Source organism: Ursus americanus, chromosome 4 (assembly GCF_024610735.1).
Source record: "Ursus americanus isolate L20-20 chromosome 4, mUrsAme1.1.p, whole genome shotgun sequence".
In the NCBI taxonomy this organism is placed as follows: Eukaryota; Metazoa; Chordata; class Mammalia; order Carnivora; family Ursidae; genus Ursus; species Ursus americanus.
The window spans coordinates 6,310,684-6,331,391 of record NC_142130.1 but is presented as its reverse complement, the minus strand read 5'-3'; the positions used below and the strand labels follow the sequence as shown (position 1 = coordinate 6,331,391).

The following is a 20,708-nucleotide window of genomic DNA, read 5'->3' as shown; positions in this document are numbered from 1 at the left end:
CTATCTTGTGAGAGACAGCTGGGAGAGCAGCCTGGAACTCACATACCTGGTCTTCAGTTTATGCATTGCTGATTTCACCTCTTTGTTTCTCAGTGTGTAGATAATGGGGTTCAATATAGGTGTAAAAACCGTAGAGAACACAGAGAGGACTTTATTCACTGGGAAGCTGCTGAAAGGCCAGGCATAAATGAAAATACAGGGCCCAAAAAAGAGAGTCACTACAGTGATGTGGGCAGCCAGAATGCTGCAGGCTTTGGCTATACCCACTGAGGAATGATGTTGCACAGTGATTAGGATAATGGTGTAGGAGATCAGCAAGAGTAAGAATGAAGTCACCCCCATGAGACCACTGTCCAAAAGCATCAAGACTTCAGGGACATAAGTATCTGTGCAGGCAAGTTTAATGACCAAGCTAAGATCACAGTAATAACTATCCACTATATTTGGGCCACAGAAAGGCAAGTTTATAATGAAAGCTAACTGGCTCAGGGAGTGCATGATCCCAATGACCCAAGAGCCTACCACCAGGCCTGTACACCTGCACAAGCTCATGATGGTTGTATAATGGAGAGGTTTGCATATGGCTACATACCTGTCATAAGCCATGGCTACAAGAAGTACCATCTCACCACCAGCAAAGACATGGAGCAAGAATATCTGGGCCATGCAGCCCTCAAAGGAGATGGTCTTAGATTCATGAAGGAAATCATGAATCATCTTGGGGGTTGCATAAGTGGCTAGAAACACATCAAGAACAGAAAGGTTACTAAGCATGATGTACATGGGTGTGTGCAGGGCAGGGTCAGAAATCACAGTGAGAACAATGAGGAGGTTGCCGAGCACAATGGTGATGTACAAGAAGTTAAACAACACAAAGAAGAAGTACTGGAGTTCCCAGGAACTAGAGAGTCCCGACAAGACAAACTCAGCCACCCTAGAATAATTTCCTTGATCCATGGCCTCAGGCTACAAGAGAAGTACCTACAAAAAGAACATTAATAGATTATTATTAAGAGCAAAAAAAGTGGACCACAAAACTGAAGAGTTCTTCTCAAGATTAATTTAAAATGATTTAGAGTTAGTCCTGTTAGGAAATGGTGTATCTGTAATTTTGACGAATATTTCTTCTCTCATTTGTCCGACCAATGAAGGAAAGCTCTGAGGTGCAGATGTAGCTCCTCAGCAACTCCATTTTATACATTTGTGGGTTAAATCTGATGGTAAATGACAGATTTATATTATGAAAACCACAATTAAGAGAAGAAGCTAAAGTATCCAGATTCTTGTACTATCTTCCTTGCCCTGCTGCTGTTCATTATCCACTTGGGATTGCTAACAAACAGCTTCAGTTCTTAGAGAATTCTCAAGAGACCGTGTTTACGTTGACTTACCTTTTCCCCTGTTTTCTACTGTGGTTCCTTTTGCCTCTGTCCTCTCTCTACTACTTGACCTCCAGAACTACACCATTAAAAGTGTTTATACATATTTTCTCTGAAGTTGTGATGGCTGTTTTGGCTTGAAGTCCCTTGAAGTGAACATTGTACTATATGAAGATAAGTAAACAGAGATGGCTAGTACATCAGAAGACAATATTGATAGATAAGGTAATAATAGCAATGAAATGTAAAGATCCCATTTAGTTAAGGTAGTTGAAAAGTAGGTCATTTGAAGGTCAACTGTAACATGTTATTTATCAATGAAGAAAGCTTCCAAAAGAAGAAATTATATCCAGGATATAGAATTTGTAGACTTTGATTAGGATATCTCTTACTTCATGAAATAAGGTACATTCTTTGAAGAATATCTGGCTGCGCTATTCTTTCTCATTAGCCAAAAATTGAAATAATGAGCAATACAAAGTAATAAATAACAGATAATAACAATAACAATTGAAATAGTAAACAACTTGCCATAGATTGTAAGGTAATTGATTCTCCTTATGTTCTGTCTGCAGTTTCTCTGGAAGAATGCAGAAAAAGCTTCCAAGGAGATAGATAAGGATTTTAGAATTCAATTTTAAAAATTGTGTTTAGAAACACAAGAATCTTTTAGTTGAAAGGAAGGCAGTTAGTTTATACTTTTTAAAGAAAGAACACTCTCACTTTTCATTTTCTGTGACAATTAGAAGTGGTGTCAGTCTTTGTAAAAAAACAGGAAAAAGGATGATGTCTGTGAGAAAAACTAGTTTGTAAGTGTTTTTGCATGCGGTATGTAAGCATTAAACTTCTTACAACCATCTGGTGTGGAGGAGGTTGTTGTCCCCAGTTTTCGTGTAAGGAAATTGAGAGTTGGAAAGGTTAACTAATATGTTCAATAGTGTACAACCAGCAAATAACAATTTCAGAACCTCATCCCAGTTCTTCAAAGCTCTTTCCACAGCCCTTGACAGTAGAATCTCTAATGGAACCTAAAATAGACAAGTAGAATTATCAAGATTGGAAAATGAGAAATTAGTTTAAGTAGTTGATATAAAGCGCCATTAAATATTACTAAATGTACCATAAATGCACTTGATAATAATAGCCCTTTCTATTTACAAAGGTAGGAGGGTGATACATATTTTGTTTTCCAAAATGGTTAATGCTTTTTGTTTAAAGGGATAAATTCTAGTTTAAAATGTATTAGCCTGGAAAACTTTATTCCCTGGTAGTATTTGCTGACTGGGTTGTTGCTGTATGGTGCTGTACAAAGAGTCTCCCAAAAACAAGTGAAAAAGGAAAACAATCAAGTGAATGAATAATGAATACTCTGGCAGTGTAACTATAATGGAACCGCTCCAAAGGATATGTAGATCAATAGTTATCACTTAGAATGAGAAGGGGCTTCCTCCCTGGAGCATTCTCTTGTGGGGAAGGGAATTTATATTCAGAAGGATGAAGTATGGGTTTAAGAAAGGATTGGGAGTAAAACTATTCTTGACCATATCTTTTAACTTGGTTAGTCACCTATGGAGTGACAACTTTCTTTCAGTGAAAATGAATCAGACATAAAGGGGTGTGGGAAGCAGAAGAAAAATGCCAGAAATCTTCGCAGAGAGTGACACTGCAACTTGTTCTGAATGCCAGTTTTGTCTGGGTGCTGGACTGGGCTGGGATGAACTATGATAAATATAAAATGATATTAGTATGCTCTTGTAGAGTCTTTTCTACTCAGCTTTTCAAAAGAAAAAAAAAACAACTTAGAAGCAAAAAAATAAAAGAACAAAAAAACCCCCCAAAAAACAAACAAAAAACCCCAGCTCAAATGTTACCAAAATTACAGAAATTGATCCTTAAACCATTTTCTATCACAGCCAAGTCAAATTGTATGTACCAGACTAATGTGGACATAAATATTTTGCAGTTGAGGCGAAAGAGTTTTCTCAAAGCTTCAAGTCCAAATACCATAAGCCATTGCTCTAAGTTTCTTTCTGTAGTTAAAGCAAATGGATGAAACAAATGGTTGACATAAAATAAACATACCTGATTCAGCTATCTGAAGATTTTTAAGGAAATTGAAGTAAGTGTTGGCTTCTTTCAAATCAAATTCTCTTATAAAAGAGCTACATCGGATGTATACATGCTTCTGAGCTGAGATATAACTATAGTAAATATTGACTTAGGCAAGCCTCAGCATTCTGTTTCACCCTTTGTCCATTTTTCCGTTTCTCTACTTCATTCTAGACTGTGAATTGAACTGGGACTATGGGGGGATAGATGTGTCCCATGGAGATTTTTTTTGTCATTAGATACTCACTGACTTGTCAAACAGGGAAAATCGCTTAAGCTGGAGAGTCAAACTACTTTTACCTTTGTCTCAGCAACACCCCAAGCATTTCCCCTGTGTCTTACTTATTACTAATTACATGCACTATGTTTCTAATAGATTTAGGGAAATGTTGACATGCAGGGTTTCTGAAATACTTGAACAAGAATGGAATCTTCAGGGACACCTGGTTGGCTCAGTCAGTTGAGTGTCTGCCTTTGGATCAGGTCATGATCCCTAGGTCCCAAGGTCGAGTCCAGGGTTGTGCTCCTTGGTCAGTAGGGACACTGCTTCTCCCTCTGCTCCCCATGCTTGTGCAAGCTTGCGCTCTCTCTCTCTTTCTCTCTCTCCCCCATCTCTCTTACTCTGACAAATAAATAAATAAAATATTAAAAAAAAAAAGAATTGAATCTTCAGTGATATTCTCCTACGTTAGTGGGGAAAAATGGAAAAATTCAGAGAACATCTAATCCCGCACAGTGGGGATGGATAATGAATTCCTCTTTTAATCTTAACTGTTAAATACCATTAATAGAGCATCCATTGTGGATATATTTGTGTTCCTAGCATATATTCTACTAAATTGTAATATGTTATATGAGAATATCATCCTGGATTTGATATGCTAATTTTATGTAGGATTTTTGCATATAGTTTTACAAGTGAAATTAGCCTGTAGTATTTTAGAGTTGTTTGTGCTACCACATCCAGTTTTGGTACTGAGACAATGATAGACTCATAAAATTAAGTTGGAGTACTCAGAAAAGTACTTTTTATATCCTAGTCATCTCTGTTCCTAGAAGAATTAGAAGACATTGTACACAAAGTTCAATGTGCCTAGTGACCTTATAGGGTTACTTATAATTGGCATTTTAGGATGTTTGGGTGTTTGTTACAGGCAGAATTAGATAGATACAGCCCTATAAAATGTATATGTCCTCCTCTGAATAAAATTTTATGAAAATCTGCACAATAAATTGAAATATGGAGATAATAGGGACAAAATTTAGTTCCCATGTACTAAACATAATACTTGAAATCTCTTCATGTTTTCAGTGTATCTGCCTTTTGGGAATATAATCAAGATATAATCTTTGGCTAGTGTCATATGCCTGTATTTTTTTTTTTAAATGGTATGCTGGAAAAGGACTGGCATTCTAGTTGTACCATAGTTAAATATCACTGTGTTAATTTCTGCAGCATGTTGTTTGTAGGAGGGAAGCTATAATGAGGATCATATCTTTCCATGAAACTGGTATTTGGTGCCATATGTAAGTGTGGTTAATTGGTCTTCTACAAGCTGTAAAAGAAGACATTCTGTGACAGGTAAATGTCACAACTGGTTATCGTGAGTAAAACCATGAAGCCAACAGGGTCTTGAGATACCTTTGAAGCTTATTTTGCTGGCCTTACCAGACTATGTCTTTATTACTCATTGCTAAAAATGATGTGTAGCATAGGACTGCACTCAGATTAATTTGTTTATAAGAAGAAATTAAAACTACACTTGTTTTTTACATACAGCCGCTCTGCCGAATAAAATGCATCTGAATTTTAAATTGCAAAGATATCTGAGAAGTTAATTTTTCATGCGTACCTATTGTTGAATGTTTTGGTTCAAGAAAGAATATTTAAAGCTTTTTAAAATGCTTCAATTCTTAATGTAAGTGTACCTGTCTGCATTGAAAATCCTAACCAGCATGGCTGCAGTAGATTTCTTAGTGGTATCCAGTACCACTTGCAGAGGGCTTCTTTAACACATTAATTGTACTTGGGTATAGGACTCTGGTGGTGTTGGGTGTATTGCGTGGGCTGCATTACCTACAGCATTGTGCAGTGACAACTAGAAGAGGCATTATACTTCACTGATGCTTGTCTGGTAATATCACTTCATTCTAATGGAAGCTTTATGTGATGTATGAAATTTGTGTTTTTTATATATCAATGAGTATAGTTAGATTGGTCTTGTAATGCCTGTTTTTAGCTGTAAATAGTTAAGTATGTCCATGGAGGGACTTCGGATTTATTGCAGTGTTCAATCCTGGTTTTTACTTATATTAAAGCATTCAGTCTTGCTTTCAATTTCATGCCTTGGTTCTCAGATCCGCTGATGTGTACAGATGTTATGTAGTTATGTATTGCACATAATCATGCTATTCAGCCTTGATTCTATTTTGTATTATGTACATAACAAAAGCCATGTATGGAGGGGAACTTCCACTTGCTTAAATTAGTGTTTTCATATTCTTGGGTAAAGACCCAATAGTGAATTTACTGGATCTACGGTAATTCTATTTTTAATTTTGGGGGAACTTCCTACTATTTTCCGGTGACTGCACCAATATGTATTCTCACCAACAGTGCACAAGAAGTTCCTTCTTCTCTACATCCTCACCAAAGCTGTTTCTTGTGCTTTTTATTTTAACCATTCTGACAGGTGTGAGGTGATAGCTCATGGTGGTTTTGATTTGCATTTCCCTGATGATTAGTGTTGTTGAGCATGTTTTCTTATGTCTGTTGTCCATCTGGATGTTTTCTTTGGAGAAATGTCTATTCATGTCTCCTGCCTATTTTTTCTTTGGATTTTTGGGGTTTGGGGTATTAGTTTTATAAGTTTTTTATATATTTTGGATATTAACCCTTTATCTGGTATGTCATTTGCAAGTATCTTCTCCCATTCGGTAGGTAGTCTTTTAGTTTTATTGGTTGTTTCCTTTGTTCTGCAGAAGATTTTTGTTTGGATATAGCCCCAATAGTTTGTTTCATTTTAATTTCCATTGCCTCAGGAGTCATATCTAGAATATTGCTGTTACAGCCAATGTCCAAGAAATCACTGCCTGTGCTCTCTTCTTTTTATGGTTTCAGGTCTCACATTTAGGTCTTTAATCCATTTGAGCTTATTTTTGTGTATGGTGTGAGAAAGTGGCCCAGTTTCATTTGTTTGCATCTAGCTCTCCAGTTTTCCCAGCACCATTTGCTGAAGAGACTGTCTTTTTCCCACTGCGTATTCTTGCCTCCTTTGTCATAGGTTAATTGACCATATATCGTGGATTTCTTTCTGGGCTCTCTGTTCTGTTCCATTGGTCTACATGTCTGTTTTGTGCCAGTACCATAGTGTTTTGATTACTACAGCTTTGTAGTATATCGTGAAATGTGGGATTATGATTCCTCCAGTTTTGTTCTTCTTTTTTCAAGATTGCTCTTGCTATTCAGGGTCTTTTGTGGGTTCATAGAAATATTAGGATTGTTTGTTCTAGTTCTATGAAAAATGCTGTTGGCATTTTGATGGGGATTGCATTAAATCTGTAGATTGCTTTGGGTGGTATGGATATATTAACAATATTTGTTCTCATACTCTGTGAGCATGGAAGAGCTTTCCATTTGTTTCTTTTTTACATTCAATTAATTAACATATGGACTATTATTAGTTTTAGAGGTAGAGGTCAGTGGTTCATCAGTTGTATATCACATCTGGTGCTCATCACATCACATGCTGTCCTTGATGCCTATCACCCAGTTACCCCACCCCTCCACCCACCACCCCTCCAGTAACCCTCGGTTTGTTTCCTATGATTAAGAGTCTCTTATGGTTTGTCTCCATTTGTTTCATCTTCAATTTCTTTCATCCATGTTTTATAGTTTTCAGAGAACAGGTTTTTCATCTCTTTGGTAAAGGTTTATTCCTATGTAATTTTTTTTTTGGTGCAATTGAAAATGGAATTGTGTTTTAATTTCTTTTCTGCTACTTCATTATTTGTGTATAGAAATGCAATAGCCTGTGACTTTCCTGAATTCATTTATTAGTTCTAGTAGTTTTTTGTTGGAGTCTTTTGGGTTTTCTATAAATAGTAGCATGTCATCTGCAAATAGTGAAAGTTTTCTTTCTTACCTATATGGATGTGTCTTATTTCTTTTCCTTGTCTGATTGCTGTGGCTAGGACTTCCAGTACTAGGTGTAATAAAATTGGTGAGAGTGGATATGTTTGTCCTGATCTTGGGGTGGGGGGGAGAAATGCACAGTTTTTTACTATTGAGTACGATGTTAGCTGTGAATTTCTCATATGGCCTTTATTATGTTGAGGTATATTCCCTGTAAACCTACTTTATTGAGGGTTTTTATCATGAATGGATGTTGTACTTTGTCATACGCTTTTTCTCCATCTATTGAAATGATCATATGGTTTTCATCCATTCTCTTGTTGATGTGATGTATCACGTTGATCGTTTTGTGAATATTAAATGATCCTTGCATCCCATGAATAAATCTCACTTGTTTGCAGTGAATGGTTTTTTTGATATATTGTTGGTTGGGTTTGCCAATATTTTGTTGAGGACTTTTGCACCTATGTTCATCAGAGATATTGGCCTGTAATTTTCTTTTTTTATATAGTGATTTTTAATGTTCCAAGTGGTAAGCTGCACTGACTGTAACAACTTACAAAGTTAGGCCCCTTTGGTTTTTATAGCCATATGTTTTGGGGATTTGTCTTTCCAGTGTGATTTTCCTGTGCCTGGGGTGCTGAGAGTGGGGTCTGCTCTTCTCTCATCTTGTTCCCATGGTGACCCTCCTTCCCACAGACAGTTCTAGGAGTCAGTTTGACTCCCTACAAGATCTCTGCCCTTCCTACCCTCTTCAGTTGGCTTCTTCTCTACATTTAGCTATAGGGAGTCAGTTCTCCTACTCGTCAGGTTGTTTTCTGGTTTGTTTACTCTGATGTGGGTATTATCTAGGTGTATCTGTGGGATGAGGTGAATCTAGGATCCTCCTACTCTACCATCTTACCTGGAAGTCTCCTTGAAGTTCTTTTTCAATGTGTGTTATAATTATTGTTGACTTCAGTTATCTTCCTCTTTTTAGGCAAATTTGGCAACTTATTCTTTCTTAGGAAATAAATTATTCTGGATGAATATGTTGTCTTTTGCTTTTACATAGCATTCTTTAATTGATCTCCTCAACATATAATCTTAAGGTCATTTTTCTAATCTTCAAAGATTACTTGTATGGTTCCTTTTTATTTTGATAAACACTGATCCTATTGTTGTTATTATTGCCTTCCAAGAACTGTATTTTTAGTTTCACTGGTAACTGCATTTTTTGTTTTTATTTCAAGAACTTCTGTTATGAAAGTAGAACTACACTGAAATACCATCTCTAACATATCGTATTGGTAAAAATTCAAAATTTCACAATGTACTCTCTTGACAAGGCTTTGAGGGACTTATATATGCAAATAGGAATGCAAAATGCAACAATCATTATAGAAATGCACTTAGCAATGGCTAGAAAATCATATATGCAATTGACTCTTGTACGTAGCAATTTTACTTAGATGAATGGGGAAAACGTGATTACACATGTGTTGATAACTGTTGAAGCTGAGTAATAAATGCATAGAGGGGAGTTTATGAGCATTTCCTCATCTTTTGTATATATATATTTTTAAGTTTAAATTAAGTTTAAAAAAAGATTTCTGCTTTAACCGTCTTTATAACTTCTTCATATTACATAGCTTGTTTTGTAGTTTTATTTTAAGTTTCTCAAGTCAAATGTCTGGTTAATATGAAATAATTTCTTAACAATATAGTACTGCTTTCCTTCACCAAATAGTTATTAAACACTATTTCCCAGTTACTAAACTAGGAGGTAGGAATGCATTAGGGTATATGATGAAATAGTTCCTGACTTCACAAATATATATTCTAAGACAGAAAGCAGATACCTTGACAAAATTGACAAAATTACCATGGAGCAGGTAGGGAGTCGTATGAATAATTATGGAAGGCTTTAAGCTTAGATTAAAAATGTATGGAAGGTTTCAGCTGTTACATAATAGATGAATCAGAGTTAGCCAGGTTAGTGGATGGCCGTGTTTCTAGAGGGGGATATTTTTAATCAGGAAGAAAATAACAAAAACACCAGTATCTGTATGTCAACATGTAAACATTTGGTGAAGACATAAAATTGAAGAACTAAAAGAAATTTAATTTGACTGAAATCTAGAGTAGATAGGATTTATCTAGATAAGAAAAATTACATAGTATTAAACTTCTTTTAAGAACAATAAAAAGCCATTGGTTGGGGAAAAGGATTGCGTTATTAAAAGGAGTATCATGATAAGATTTATATTTTAGAAGCTTCTCTTTGTCCGGAGGGTACAAAATCAGTTATAGGAAGGTAAGACCTATTTGTAAAATGGAGAGTATGGAGCTCAACAAATTCTTTTCCCCAAAATAATAATAAAATTGGAAAAAATATCAGAAACAATTTCAGAATTCTGGATATTGAGCACCAGCATGCAAAAAATGAAAAGCAGTAATTTATAAAAGACTACTGAATATTAGTCAGGTAGGAACAGTAGAAGACTGTAGTACCTTTGCTTGAGGTTTCTCACATTATCACAACTCACATCAGTTCTTTCAGCATGACTGTTCTACCACGGTGGGGCAAACTGTGGAAACCAGCAGGTTTGCTGCCAGATTTAGAACTGAAGACAGAAAATCCTATGCCCAGAAGTGTTGTCTAAAATAATAATAATAATAATAACCTCAGTGCAAGAAATTAGGAAAGTCTAACATTGCAGGTAGTCTTTATTGATATATTGGATGGAACAAGAAAGAAACTGTCAGACTAGCCAGAATATTAAGAGGGAGATCCAATAAATGAAACAGTTATAAGAGGCCTTGATAAACTCGCACGTATTCCTGAATGTTTGGACAACTATGGACATGCACAAGACTACATGCATGCTCAGGAGAGGTCAGAAAAGACCATAAGAAACTACTTGCCCCTAGATGAATGTGAATCCTTACACACAGGCAGAGGATGCATGAGGAGGTAGCAGAAGGTAAAAACCAGAACGACTTGTAAAATGGCTGCCAAGATGAAAGGCTTACTGGTCAAGATGATGAAATAAAAACAAGAATTAACAACAAACCTGAGAGGAGACATCAGTAGCAATATACTTCAGGAAAATAGACTATAGAATTAGTCTAATCAAGTTGCTAAACAAATAAAAAAATAACAAAAACTACAACAATAATAAAAACAATAACAACTCATTGGAGGCAAGGCATAAGAATAAAGAATTGCTACAATATTACCTAAATTTTTCAGTTTTAAAAAGTGAGACATGCCAAAAAAAGAGAGAAGAAAATGTGACAGACATGGGAGAAAAACAGTCAATAGAAATGATTTCTGAAGAGTCTCTGATGTTGGATTTAGCAAACAAGGACTTCAAAGCAGATACTAAAATATGTTGAAAGACCTAAAGAAAAACATGTTTAAGAATTAAAGGATAGCATAATTACAATGATTCACCAAGTAGAGAATAATAATCAAGAGATGGAAATTATTAAGAAGAAACAGTAGATATCCTAAAGTAAAAATTCCTAAGTGAAAAGAAAAATTCCCTAGAGGGGATAATAGCAAATTTGAAGGTGCGGAGGAGAGAATCAGCAGACTTGAAGATCAATAGAACTTATCCAATCTGAATAATAAACCAACAAAAAGAGAACGAAGAAAAAGGAACACTACTTCAGAGACCTGTTGGGACATAATCAAAGTATATCAACATGCCCTTAATGGGAGTCCCAGAAAGGAAGACAGAAGGATGTGAATATAATATGAATATAATGTCTGAAAATTTCCCAGTGTTGAAGAAACACTCTAATGTCCAGATCCAAAAAGCTTAGCAAACTTCAAGAAGGATGAACGCAAATAGATCTATGCCTAGTATAGGCTATTATACTTAAACTGTTGGAAGACAAAGAGAAAATTGTGAAATTGATAAGAGAAAACAAGCTTATCAGGACAAGGGAACTTCAGTAAAATTAACAGCTAACTTTTCATTGGAAACAATGAGATAACCAGTTCAAAATATGAATAGGAAAAAATAATGTCAATAGAGAATTATTACATATCTAGTAAAAATCTCCAAAATGAAGGTCAAATAAAGAAATTTCTAGATTTAAAGGAAAAAAAAAACTAAGATAATTCATTGCTAGATCTGCTTTACAGGAAATAAGAAGCTGTTGAGGCTGAAAAGGACACCAGAGAGTAACTTCATTTAACATAGAATTAAAGAGCCACAGTAAAACTAATTACGTAATTAAATATAAAAGCCTCCATTAACAGATTTTTTTAACCTTTCCTTATATAACCTGACTTGAGATTTGATTGCATAAAATCATCATGGGAATTTATTTTTTGACTTATAAATTCGAAGATGTAGTTAAAGAAAGGGGGAGGAAATGAAGGTAGACTGGAGCAAAGATTCTAGATTTTACTGATGTTAAGTTAATATTAATCAGTAAATTGTGATAAATTAACATGTATATTAATCCCTAGAGCAACCACAGATAAAATAACTTCAAAAAATTTTAATGTAAAAGCAACAAAGAATTTAGAATGGCACACTAGAAAATCTCTATTTCATAAGAAAGCAATAGAAGAACAAAGTAACTACAACCACAAAGGAAGACTTGGGACATACAGAAATCAAAGTTGTAGATGTAATCCTGTTATATCAATCACTGTGTTAAATGCAAACGAACACTCCAAACAAAATGACAAGATTATCAGACCAGAAAAAAAAAAGATGCAATTTTATGTTGTCAACAGAAAACACACTTCAAATTCCACATCCAGCTTTTCTTCTCAGCCATCAGTCCTGCTGACATACAGCAACTTCAGATTCACCACCATACTTAGAAGCAAAAACCTTCCCTAGTATTCTCCACTAATTCCCATTATTGTGTCAAACCTAATCTTCATAATACATCTCTGACTCCATCTCACTCTTTAGTGGTTCAGCTTCCCTCATCGAATCCTAACTGATATATACGCGATATTTAAAAAAAAAAAAAAACTTGTCCAAAATCCTCATTGGGTTTTGATATTAAGCTCAAGCTAAATTTATAGAAGGAGTGAAAGAAAAATTCATTATTTTCTGCACTTTATAATTTTTATCCTTGTACTCCTTTATTCTTTAGGTTCCCCCCCCCCAATTTCCTATATAGAATGCCAAATGTACATTTTTGCTTATATTTTAACATATTTACTTATTTATTTACTTACTTATTTATTCTGCTCCACTACCTACTAACCACACAACCCACCCAACCAAAGTTTCTACCCCCAGCACCAGTGTGTACTATTTAATAAATTAATGCTGCACAAATGACTAGCCTCCGAGCTCTGATGCCTGTAACAGTAGGGAAATTATCCCCCTCTTGTCACCTGCACTCCATGGTCTTTGCAAGGGTCAGATGAGACTGAGAAGTAGATACAACACTTTCAAACTGCATAGTACTCTCACAAGAAATATTATCATTACACACAAAAGAACAGGGAACAACTATTAGGCATTTGAGCCACCCTGTGTTCATTTCACCTTCATAACAGCACCCAAATTTCATTTAAAGGTTTATTTCTTCCTCACTGGCTACTTCTTGGAGGGATAGTGAACCCAAGTAGACATCTTTGTACTACTCAAGTCAGCAGGGCCCCAGGAAGCTCCTTTTGCTAGTGGCCAGAAGGTGACCATGTGACATGAGACTGACCCAGGTGCTTCCTCCCTGAAATAGCAATCTTTTTATTTTTTTTTTATTTCAGTATAGTTGACACACAGTGTTACATTAAGTTCACATGTACAACACAGTGAGTCAGTTTATCTAATTCCTCCTTTATGCAGTGCTTGCCGGTGTAGATAACTGTCACCGTAGTATGCTGTCACAGTATCATTGACTCGATGCCCTATTCTGTGCCCTGTATTTATTTATCTGTACTTACTTATTCCATCACTGTAAACCTGTATCTCCCACTCTCCTTCACCCATTTTGCCCCTCACTGTACCCCCTTTCTTCTGGAAACCATCCATTTGTTTTCTGTTTGGGTTTGGACATGGACATGGACAGTATCGAAACCACAGTCAAATGGTTTGACACCAGTCAAAATGGTTAAAATTAACAAGACGGGCAACAACAAATGTTGGTGAGGATCTGGAGACAGGGGAACCCTCTTACACTGCTGGTGGGAATGCAAGCTGGTACAGCTACTCTGGAAAACAATATGGAGGTTCCTCAAAAAGTTAAATAGGGCTACCCCAACACCCAACAATTGCACTACTAGCTATTTACCGAAAAGATAGAAATGTAGTGATCCGAAGGGGAACCTGCACCCCAATGTGCATAGCATCAATGTCCACAATAGCCAAACTGTGATAAGAGCCAAGATGTCCATCAACAGATGAATGGATAGGGGTGCCTGGGTGGCGCAGTCGTTAAGCGTCTGCCTTCAGCTCAGGGCGTGATCCCAGCGTTCTGGGATCGAGCCCCACATCAGGCTCTTCCGCTGGGAGCCTGCTTCTTCCTCTCCCACTCCCCCTGCCTGTGTTCCCTCTCTCGCTGGCTGTCTCTGTCAAATAAATAAATAAAATCTTTAAAAAAAAACAAAAAACAAAAAAAAACCAGATAAATGGATAAAGATGGTGTCTTTATCCATATGTATGTATATGGATATGTACATACATACATACATACATGGAATATTACTCAACCATACATACATACAATGGAATATTACTCAGCCATCAGAAAGGATGAACGTACCATTTACATCAGTGTGGATGGAAGTGGAGGGTATTGTGCTGAGTGAAATAAGTCAATCAGAGATAGACAATTATCATATGGTTTCACTCATATGTGGAATTTAAGAAACTGCACAGAGGATCATAGGGTAAAGGAGGGAAAACTGAAGGGTAAGTAATCAGAATGGGTGAAAAACTGTGAGAGACTCCTAACTACAGGAAACAAACTGAGGGCTGCTGGAGGGGAGGTGGGTGGGGGGATGGAGTTGGGTTTTGGGCATTAAGTAAGGCACATGATGTGATGAGCACTGGGTGTTATACACAAATGAATTGTTGAACACTACATCTGAAACTAATGATATTCTATATGTTGGCTAACTTAATCAAATTTAAAAAGCACAACAAAAAACTCCCATCTTTATAAAATTAATCATCCTTACAGAAGCATATAAATTGAAAGACTATCAAATTGCTCAGTGTATTTCACTGCACTCTGAAAGTACATGCGAAAAGTTCACATGAATTAGGTTTCCATGGTCGTTTTTTCCCCTGGTTTTCAGTCTGGAAACATGCATCCAAAAATCTCCATGCAAAATAGTAAATGGGAATAAACAGGAAGAGTAGAGATGTTTATTCATTTCTCTTTTCAACTTAAACTGCTTTTTCCAAAAGCTCGTTTGAAAACAAAGTTTCATTGGTCATAGTTTAAGTCTGAAAACACTTTTATGAAGAGTCTGAAGATGTTCACATGTTACCATCTACCAAGAACATGTTCTGTTTGGCAGTGTAGTCCAGTGATCACATTCTCCCAAGCTCTTAGCAGGAGAAAAATACTTCACATAAGACTATCTATATCATACAAAGTTATACTTGTTTAAGAAAATATTTACTAATCTATGCATCTATGTCTTTACCTTAATAATATGAAGGATCAAACATCATCATTCTTATTTTGAAAAAATTGTGGTGAAAATCCGTTCTAAAATCTGTAAATCAGTTTAATAATTACTCATTGCAAAGAAGCCATGACACACTAATTAAACAATAATTCAGAATTTTTCCTGATTTATAAAAATTATAAGCAGTGAGGAAAACAGTCTCTGGAGACTGGAATAAACATAAACATCAATGTAGTTTTCTAATGGAAGTTGCTTTTTTTTCTAAATCTCTTTTAAATTTTTTAAATGATGAGGTGAAAAACAAAAAATGGGAGTTACTTTTAATTTTCCAAATTAATCCTCATACGCATTAACTTTATGCATACCTACATGCAAATACTGAAAATTTATAAAATAAAAATTTACCTTTCAAATTAAACATGTCAATTCTTAGCTCAGTAAGTATCGAGGCCCTTAAAGCTATCCAAAGTTGATCAGAACAATAGTACAATAACATTTGTTGAACGTACATTATGTACTTTATATGAATGACTTCATAGAAATATGAAAATAACTCTGCAGTGTTAGTACTATTATTATTTTCTTTTACAGATGTAGAAGCTGAGGCTAAGGGATATCAAGTATCTTGCTCAAGTTTACACCACTAACAAACAGTAGAATTGGCCTTTAGCTCTGATAAAAACATACCTGAGTCTAAGACTTTTACCCCCACATGCAGGGTGGATCTAGGTTCTGTAAAACTAAAGTCTGTCTAGTCTGAGGGGACTTCTTTAAGAAAATAAAAAGTCAAAATTGTGAGTAAATGGTTATTAGGGTCCATTCCAGGACCTTGAGGAAACACATGCAAGGAAGGGGGTCTGAAACAGGCTTCGATATAAACCCACCACCGTTACACTCTATAGTATTCTGAAATTTTCCTCAAAGATTTTTGGAAGTACACATCATGTACAGTTTTATTGTCATTACATATATCTAGTTCCTTCCCGTACCACTGTTTACATTGTATCATTTCATCTAAACCTGATTTTTACTATTTTTCAGCTGCATTTGATTATTCTTAATTTTACAAGACTTTTTTTTTTTTAATTTTGAAAGCTCATAGGTTTGTCATTGTGAAGCTTCCCAAACACCTGAAGGGGGGAGTTGCTTGTCAACAAAGTCTTCTTATAGATTATTCTAATTGCAATACGCTCTCACTTGTGTTACTGGAAATTTAGACCATTTAAAGCCATCCTCGACCTGGTTTGTTTATATTAGCTGGTTTCTGTTCACCTAGAATGCTTTGAAAACATTATTTCTGGCTTTGGATGCCTTAGTGGCAAATGGCACTGTCTTTACTACTGCATAAGGAGCCTGTGCCCCGTCACTGTACTTACTCTTGTATAAAGAAGTGTCAGCAGAGTGATGAGGATACATGGTGATGAAATAATCTGCCTGGAGCTCCTAATTAAGATTTAAGTTTTATGGTATACACAGAGATTGCTTGTACATTTACTGTTCATGCTGAGCCGCCGAGAAAGGTAGTAGGTAGTTCCCTTTATATATGCAAGTCCTCCGGAGGCTGTGATTCTTTTCATTCTCGGCTGTAGGGTCTTACTGTAATTCCAACTAATCAATCTCATTATTGACTTCCCTTACAGAATTGTCTGTTGATCAGTTGCACCTTTGAGGGATTTGGCAAATGTCTTTGAGTTTTATAATTCTCCACACAAGTACTGAAGAGTGATGACATTCCTTTGAAAAAGCTCAACGGTTTTGTCTTGCAAAAAGCAGTTCATTAAAAAATATATACTCCGTGTTCAAATAATTGTATTATTTGAAAGAATTATTTATGGAATTTATAAAACACTGGCTAGAAAATTTATACATAAATGAATTTCTTGATCCTAAACATATTTGCACATGTAGCTGAAAGGTCACTCTCTCTCTCTGTCACACACACACACACACACAAACACACACACACACATCCTGAGTTGGTCCATTTTTATCCCTATTTCAAATAGAATGATGCTATTATCTTGTGGATATAAGCACATTTCAGGCTAGCGTTAATAGGCTACAGTATTAGACATAGATACTGTAGATATTACAGTATCTACATTTTTACCCAACAATTACAACCATTCCTATGTTTTTAACACAATAATATCACCCATTATTAACTGTAAGCATATTTCCTTATTTAACACATTAATGAAAAAAAACACACACTGATGAAGAAAATACACATTTCTCCTACCATTTGGCTTAAAATGAACAGTTAGGAATTTCCTTTTCTTAACTTGTCTCTCCCCATTGATAATTACTGCATATATAATTGTTTTTTTATTCACTCAATAATGCCAAAGAACAACTTCATATTTATCAAATACTGTGGTTGTAACAGATACTTTCTTGTTCTTAAAAGTTGGATAATATATTGAACACTATAAGTACCATTTAGTCAGTTTCAAATAACAATTCGTTCTTTCATGTGTGCCATCATTTAAACATGATTTGTAAAGCAAGGCACACAGGGAAATTATTTCTCATGACTTTCAATGCTTGCAATTCCAGTAACTACCAGCGGGTGGTAGTGATAGCTTGTGTACCTTAAAGCTAATTTTGAACCTTTTCAAAACTAAAGAAAACCCTACTTGTATAAACAAATATACTTACTACATTGACAATGTATTACTAAGCACAGATTTCTTATTTTTGCAACCAAATATTAAAAGGGAAAAGTAATTTAACCAAATTGTAAATCAATGTAATACTTTAAAATGAAACCATCGGCTCCCCATAAATTGTTATCTTAATTTAATTCCAGTTTTAACTTCCCAGCCATTAAGCTGACATAGTACCTGTATGAAACAAAATGTAGTGCTTTGAAACTCATTTCACAATATTTTCTAATTTGCAGAATTATTCAGCCTCTGTATTCATAATACATTATCAAAAGTTGCCATGGCTGTATTTCTTTGCTTATAGCTGGAAGTGAGTGGTGGAGATGCTTCAGCTTATAGCGTTTGCTTTGGACATCATCAGCATTCGTAATGAAATATGTCTAGAGTTTTCTTCAATAGAAAAGATTACAAATTATGTTAAATGTTAAGTAGGAATGATTCAGGGATAGATGTAGGAAATCACTGCCTGTCAGAGGATACTCCTGTAGCAGTATAGAGTTTCTAAGGCTTATAGAAATCTTACTAATTTGCCATACTTTAGGGATAATTCTCTAAGTAACTCAGTGATTAGTTGTTTTGTTTTATTTTTAGAGGGGGTGGGGAGAGCCAGGATGAGAGGGCATGGTAGGGAGAGGGAGAGAGATCCTAAGCACACTCCGTGCCGAGCATGAAGCCCAACACGGGTCTCCATCTCATGACCCTGAGATCATGACCTGAGCAGAAATCAAGAGTTGGATGCTTAACCACTTAACTGTCTGAGCCACCAAGGTGCCTCTCAGTGACAAATTGTGTATAAATGCTATTATCTTCTAGTTCCCCTTTAATTTGTACTTCCTCTTCACACCTTTTGTTTGTCTTTCCCAGTGAATAGATTATTAGTATTGAATCTCCTACCTGGAACAGGGACTCTTGGCATTTAATAGATAGTCTTTGCTTCTGGAAGAAATTGTTTCTGTCAATTTGCTTTTTTGAAATCTAACATGTATTTTAACCATATGAGAGTAATTTTAATATTTACAATTTGATTGCAATTTGGTTCAATTACAATTTGATGAAAACTCCAGAAATAAAAGTCTAGTCACAATGCTATGTACACAAAAACTGTAGCATATAATGCCTAGGAAATTAAAACAAGAACTAGAATTTAAGACTAAAAATAAAGCAAAGGAGTTGTCTTGTTGGGATTTAGAAGCCTATTTTTCAGTTTGCTCATAGCTGCCTTCACTTCTTGATTCCTTAAGGTATAGATTGTTGGGTTCAGAATGGGAGTAAAGATGGTATAAAACACAGACAGGATCTTATCTATAAGGAAACTGTTTAGTGGCCACATACAGATGAAGATGCAGGGCCCAAAGAACATGAAGACAACAACGAAATGAGCTGTGCAGGTAGAAAGAGCCTTAGATGATCCTTTTGAATGATGCTTGATAGTGACCAGGATAATAACATAAGAATTGAATAAAAGAATAAAGCAGGATAAGGCAATTATGCCACTAGTTGAGATCATAAAGAGGCCCAGAACATAAGTGTCCACACAGGCCAGCTGGAACACCACAGGAAGGTCACAGAAAAAGCTGTCTACTCCACTGGGACCACAGAATGGTAATGTGAGAGCAAATATGACCTGGCTCATTGAATGCATGACTCCTACCCCCCAGGAAGCCACCACGAGGGCAACACACATCCCAGGGCTTATGACTGAAGCATAGTGGAGAGGCTTGCATATCGCAACATACCTATCAAGGGACGTGGCCATAAGTAAAATAATTTCAGTGCCAGTAAAAAGGTGTAGAAAAAATATCTGGGTGATACAGCCATCAAAGGAGATGGTTTTGTGTCCAGTGAGGTAGTCTGTAATCATCTTAGGGGTGGCAAAGGAAGCAAGTGACATATCAATGATGGAAAGGTTGGTGAGCAGGAAATACATAGGCGAGTGCAGGTGAGAGTCGGCTATAACTGTGATGACTGTGAGGCTGTTACCAAGCATTGTTGCTACATAAAACAGTGAGAACACCATGAAGAAAAACAGCCGTAGTTCCCAGGAACTAGAGAGTCCCAGCAAAACAAATTCAGAAACAGACTTATTGGCCACATCCATTGTCCTGAAAACCTACCTATATCAAGGGGAAGAAAAAGAGAAAATATGATTCTATTTAAGCAAAAGGTACAAGAATCCACTTTCACAGACTTTGGTTCCTCTACGAAAACTTATCTTTACTATTCTTTCCATCTTCATTGGTATGTTGGTTTGAAAGATAATTATAGGATATTAGAGATCATAGCAAAATACCACTGAAGTCATAGGTGTTGAAATAACACTTTCTTTTTTGATATTAAATAGCAATCAAATTGAGATTATTATATCATCCAGAAGGCATATACTTATCTACATATTTGTCCATCTATTTATCTATATAATCTTAAAGATAATAACTAACATTAAGTAAGTACTGGCTCTGGGATGACAGTGTGTTAAACACACACACACACATACACACACACACACACACACACACACACACACACACACTTTAGTAATTTAGAATTCAGCCCTAGGAATATCCTTACTGAAAGAACATATAAAAATTATATCACATATAAGTGACATTATAGAAAGATTTCAGTGAACAGTTGCAAAGCTGTTATAAATTTCCAGAGAAGATTTTTAACATATTCACAGATAAATTATCTCATTGAGCCCATCAGAAACAGAGAAAATAAGTAAGAATCCAATGGAAGAAGACTGCTTTATTACCAAGTTTACTACTATATAGTCATATAGCCCAGGAAAAGGCATTTAACTTTTCTTC

At 35.7% G+C, this 20,708-nt stretch overlaps 2 protein-coding genes across 2 annotated transcripts; both read right to left on the bottom strand.

The window, feature by feature from the left end:
* Window positions 1-960, bottom strand: LOC123784848 (olfactory receptor 4K15-like). Its single transcript, XM_045786352.1, has one exon. It carries the CDS (start codon window positions 955-957, stop codon window positions 1-3), a length of 957 nt encoding a protein of 318 aa, XP_045642308.1. The 5' UTR covers window positions 958-960.
* Window positions 961-19,048: 18,088 nt separating this feature from the next.
* On the bottom strand, window positions 19,049-19,996 carry LOC123784854 (olfactory receptor 4K2-like). The gene has a single exon (XM_045786359.2). It carries the CDS (start codon window positions 19,994-19,996, stop codon window positions 19,049-19,051), a length of 948 nt encoding a protein of 315 aa, XP_045642315.2.
* Window positions 19,997-20,708: the final 712 nt, after the last annotated feature.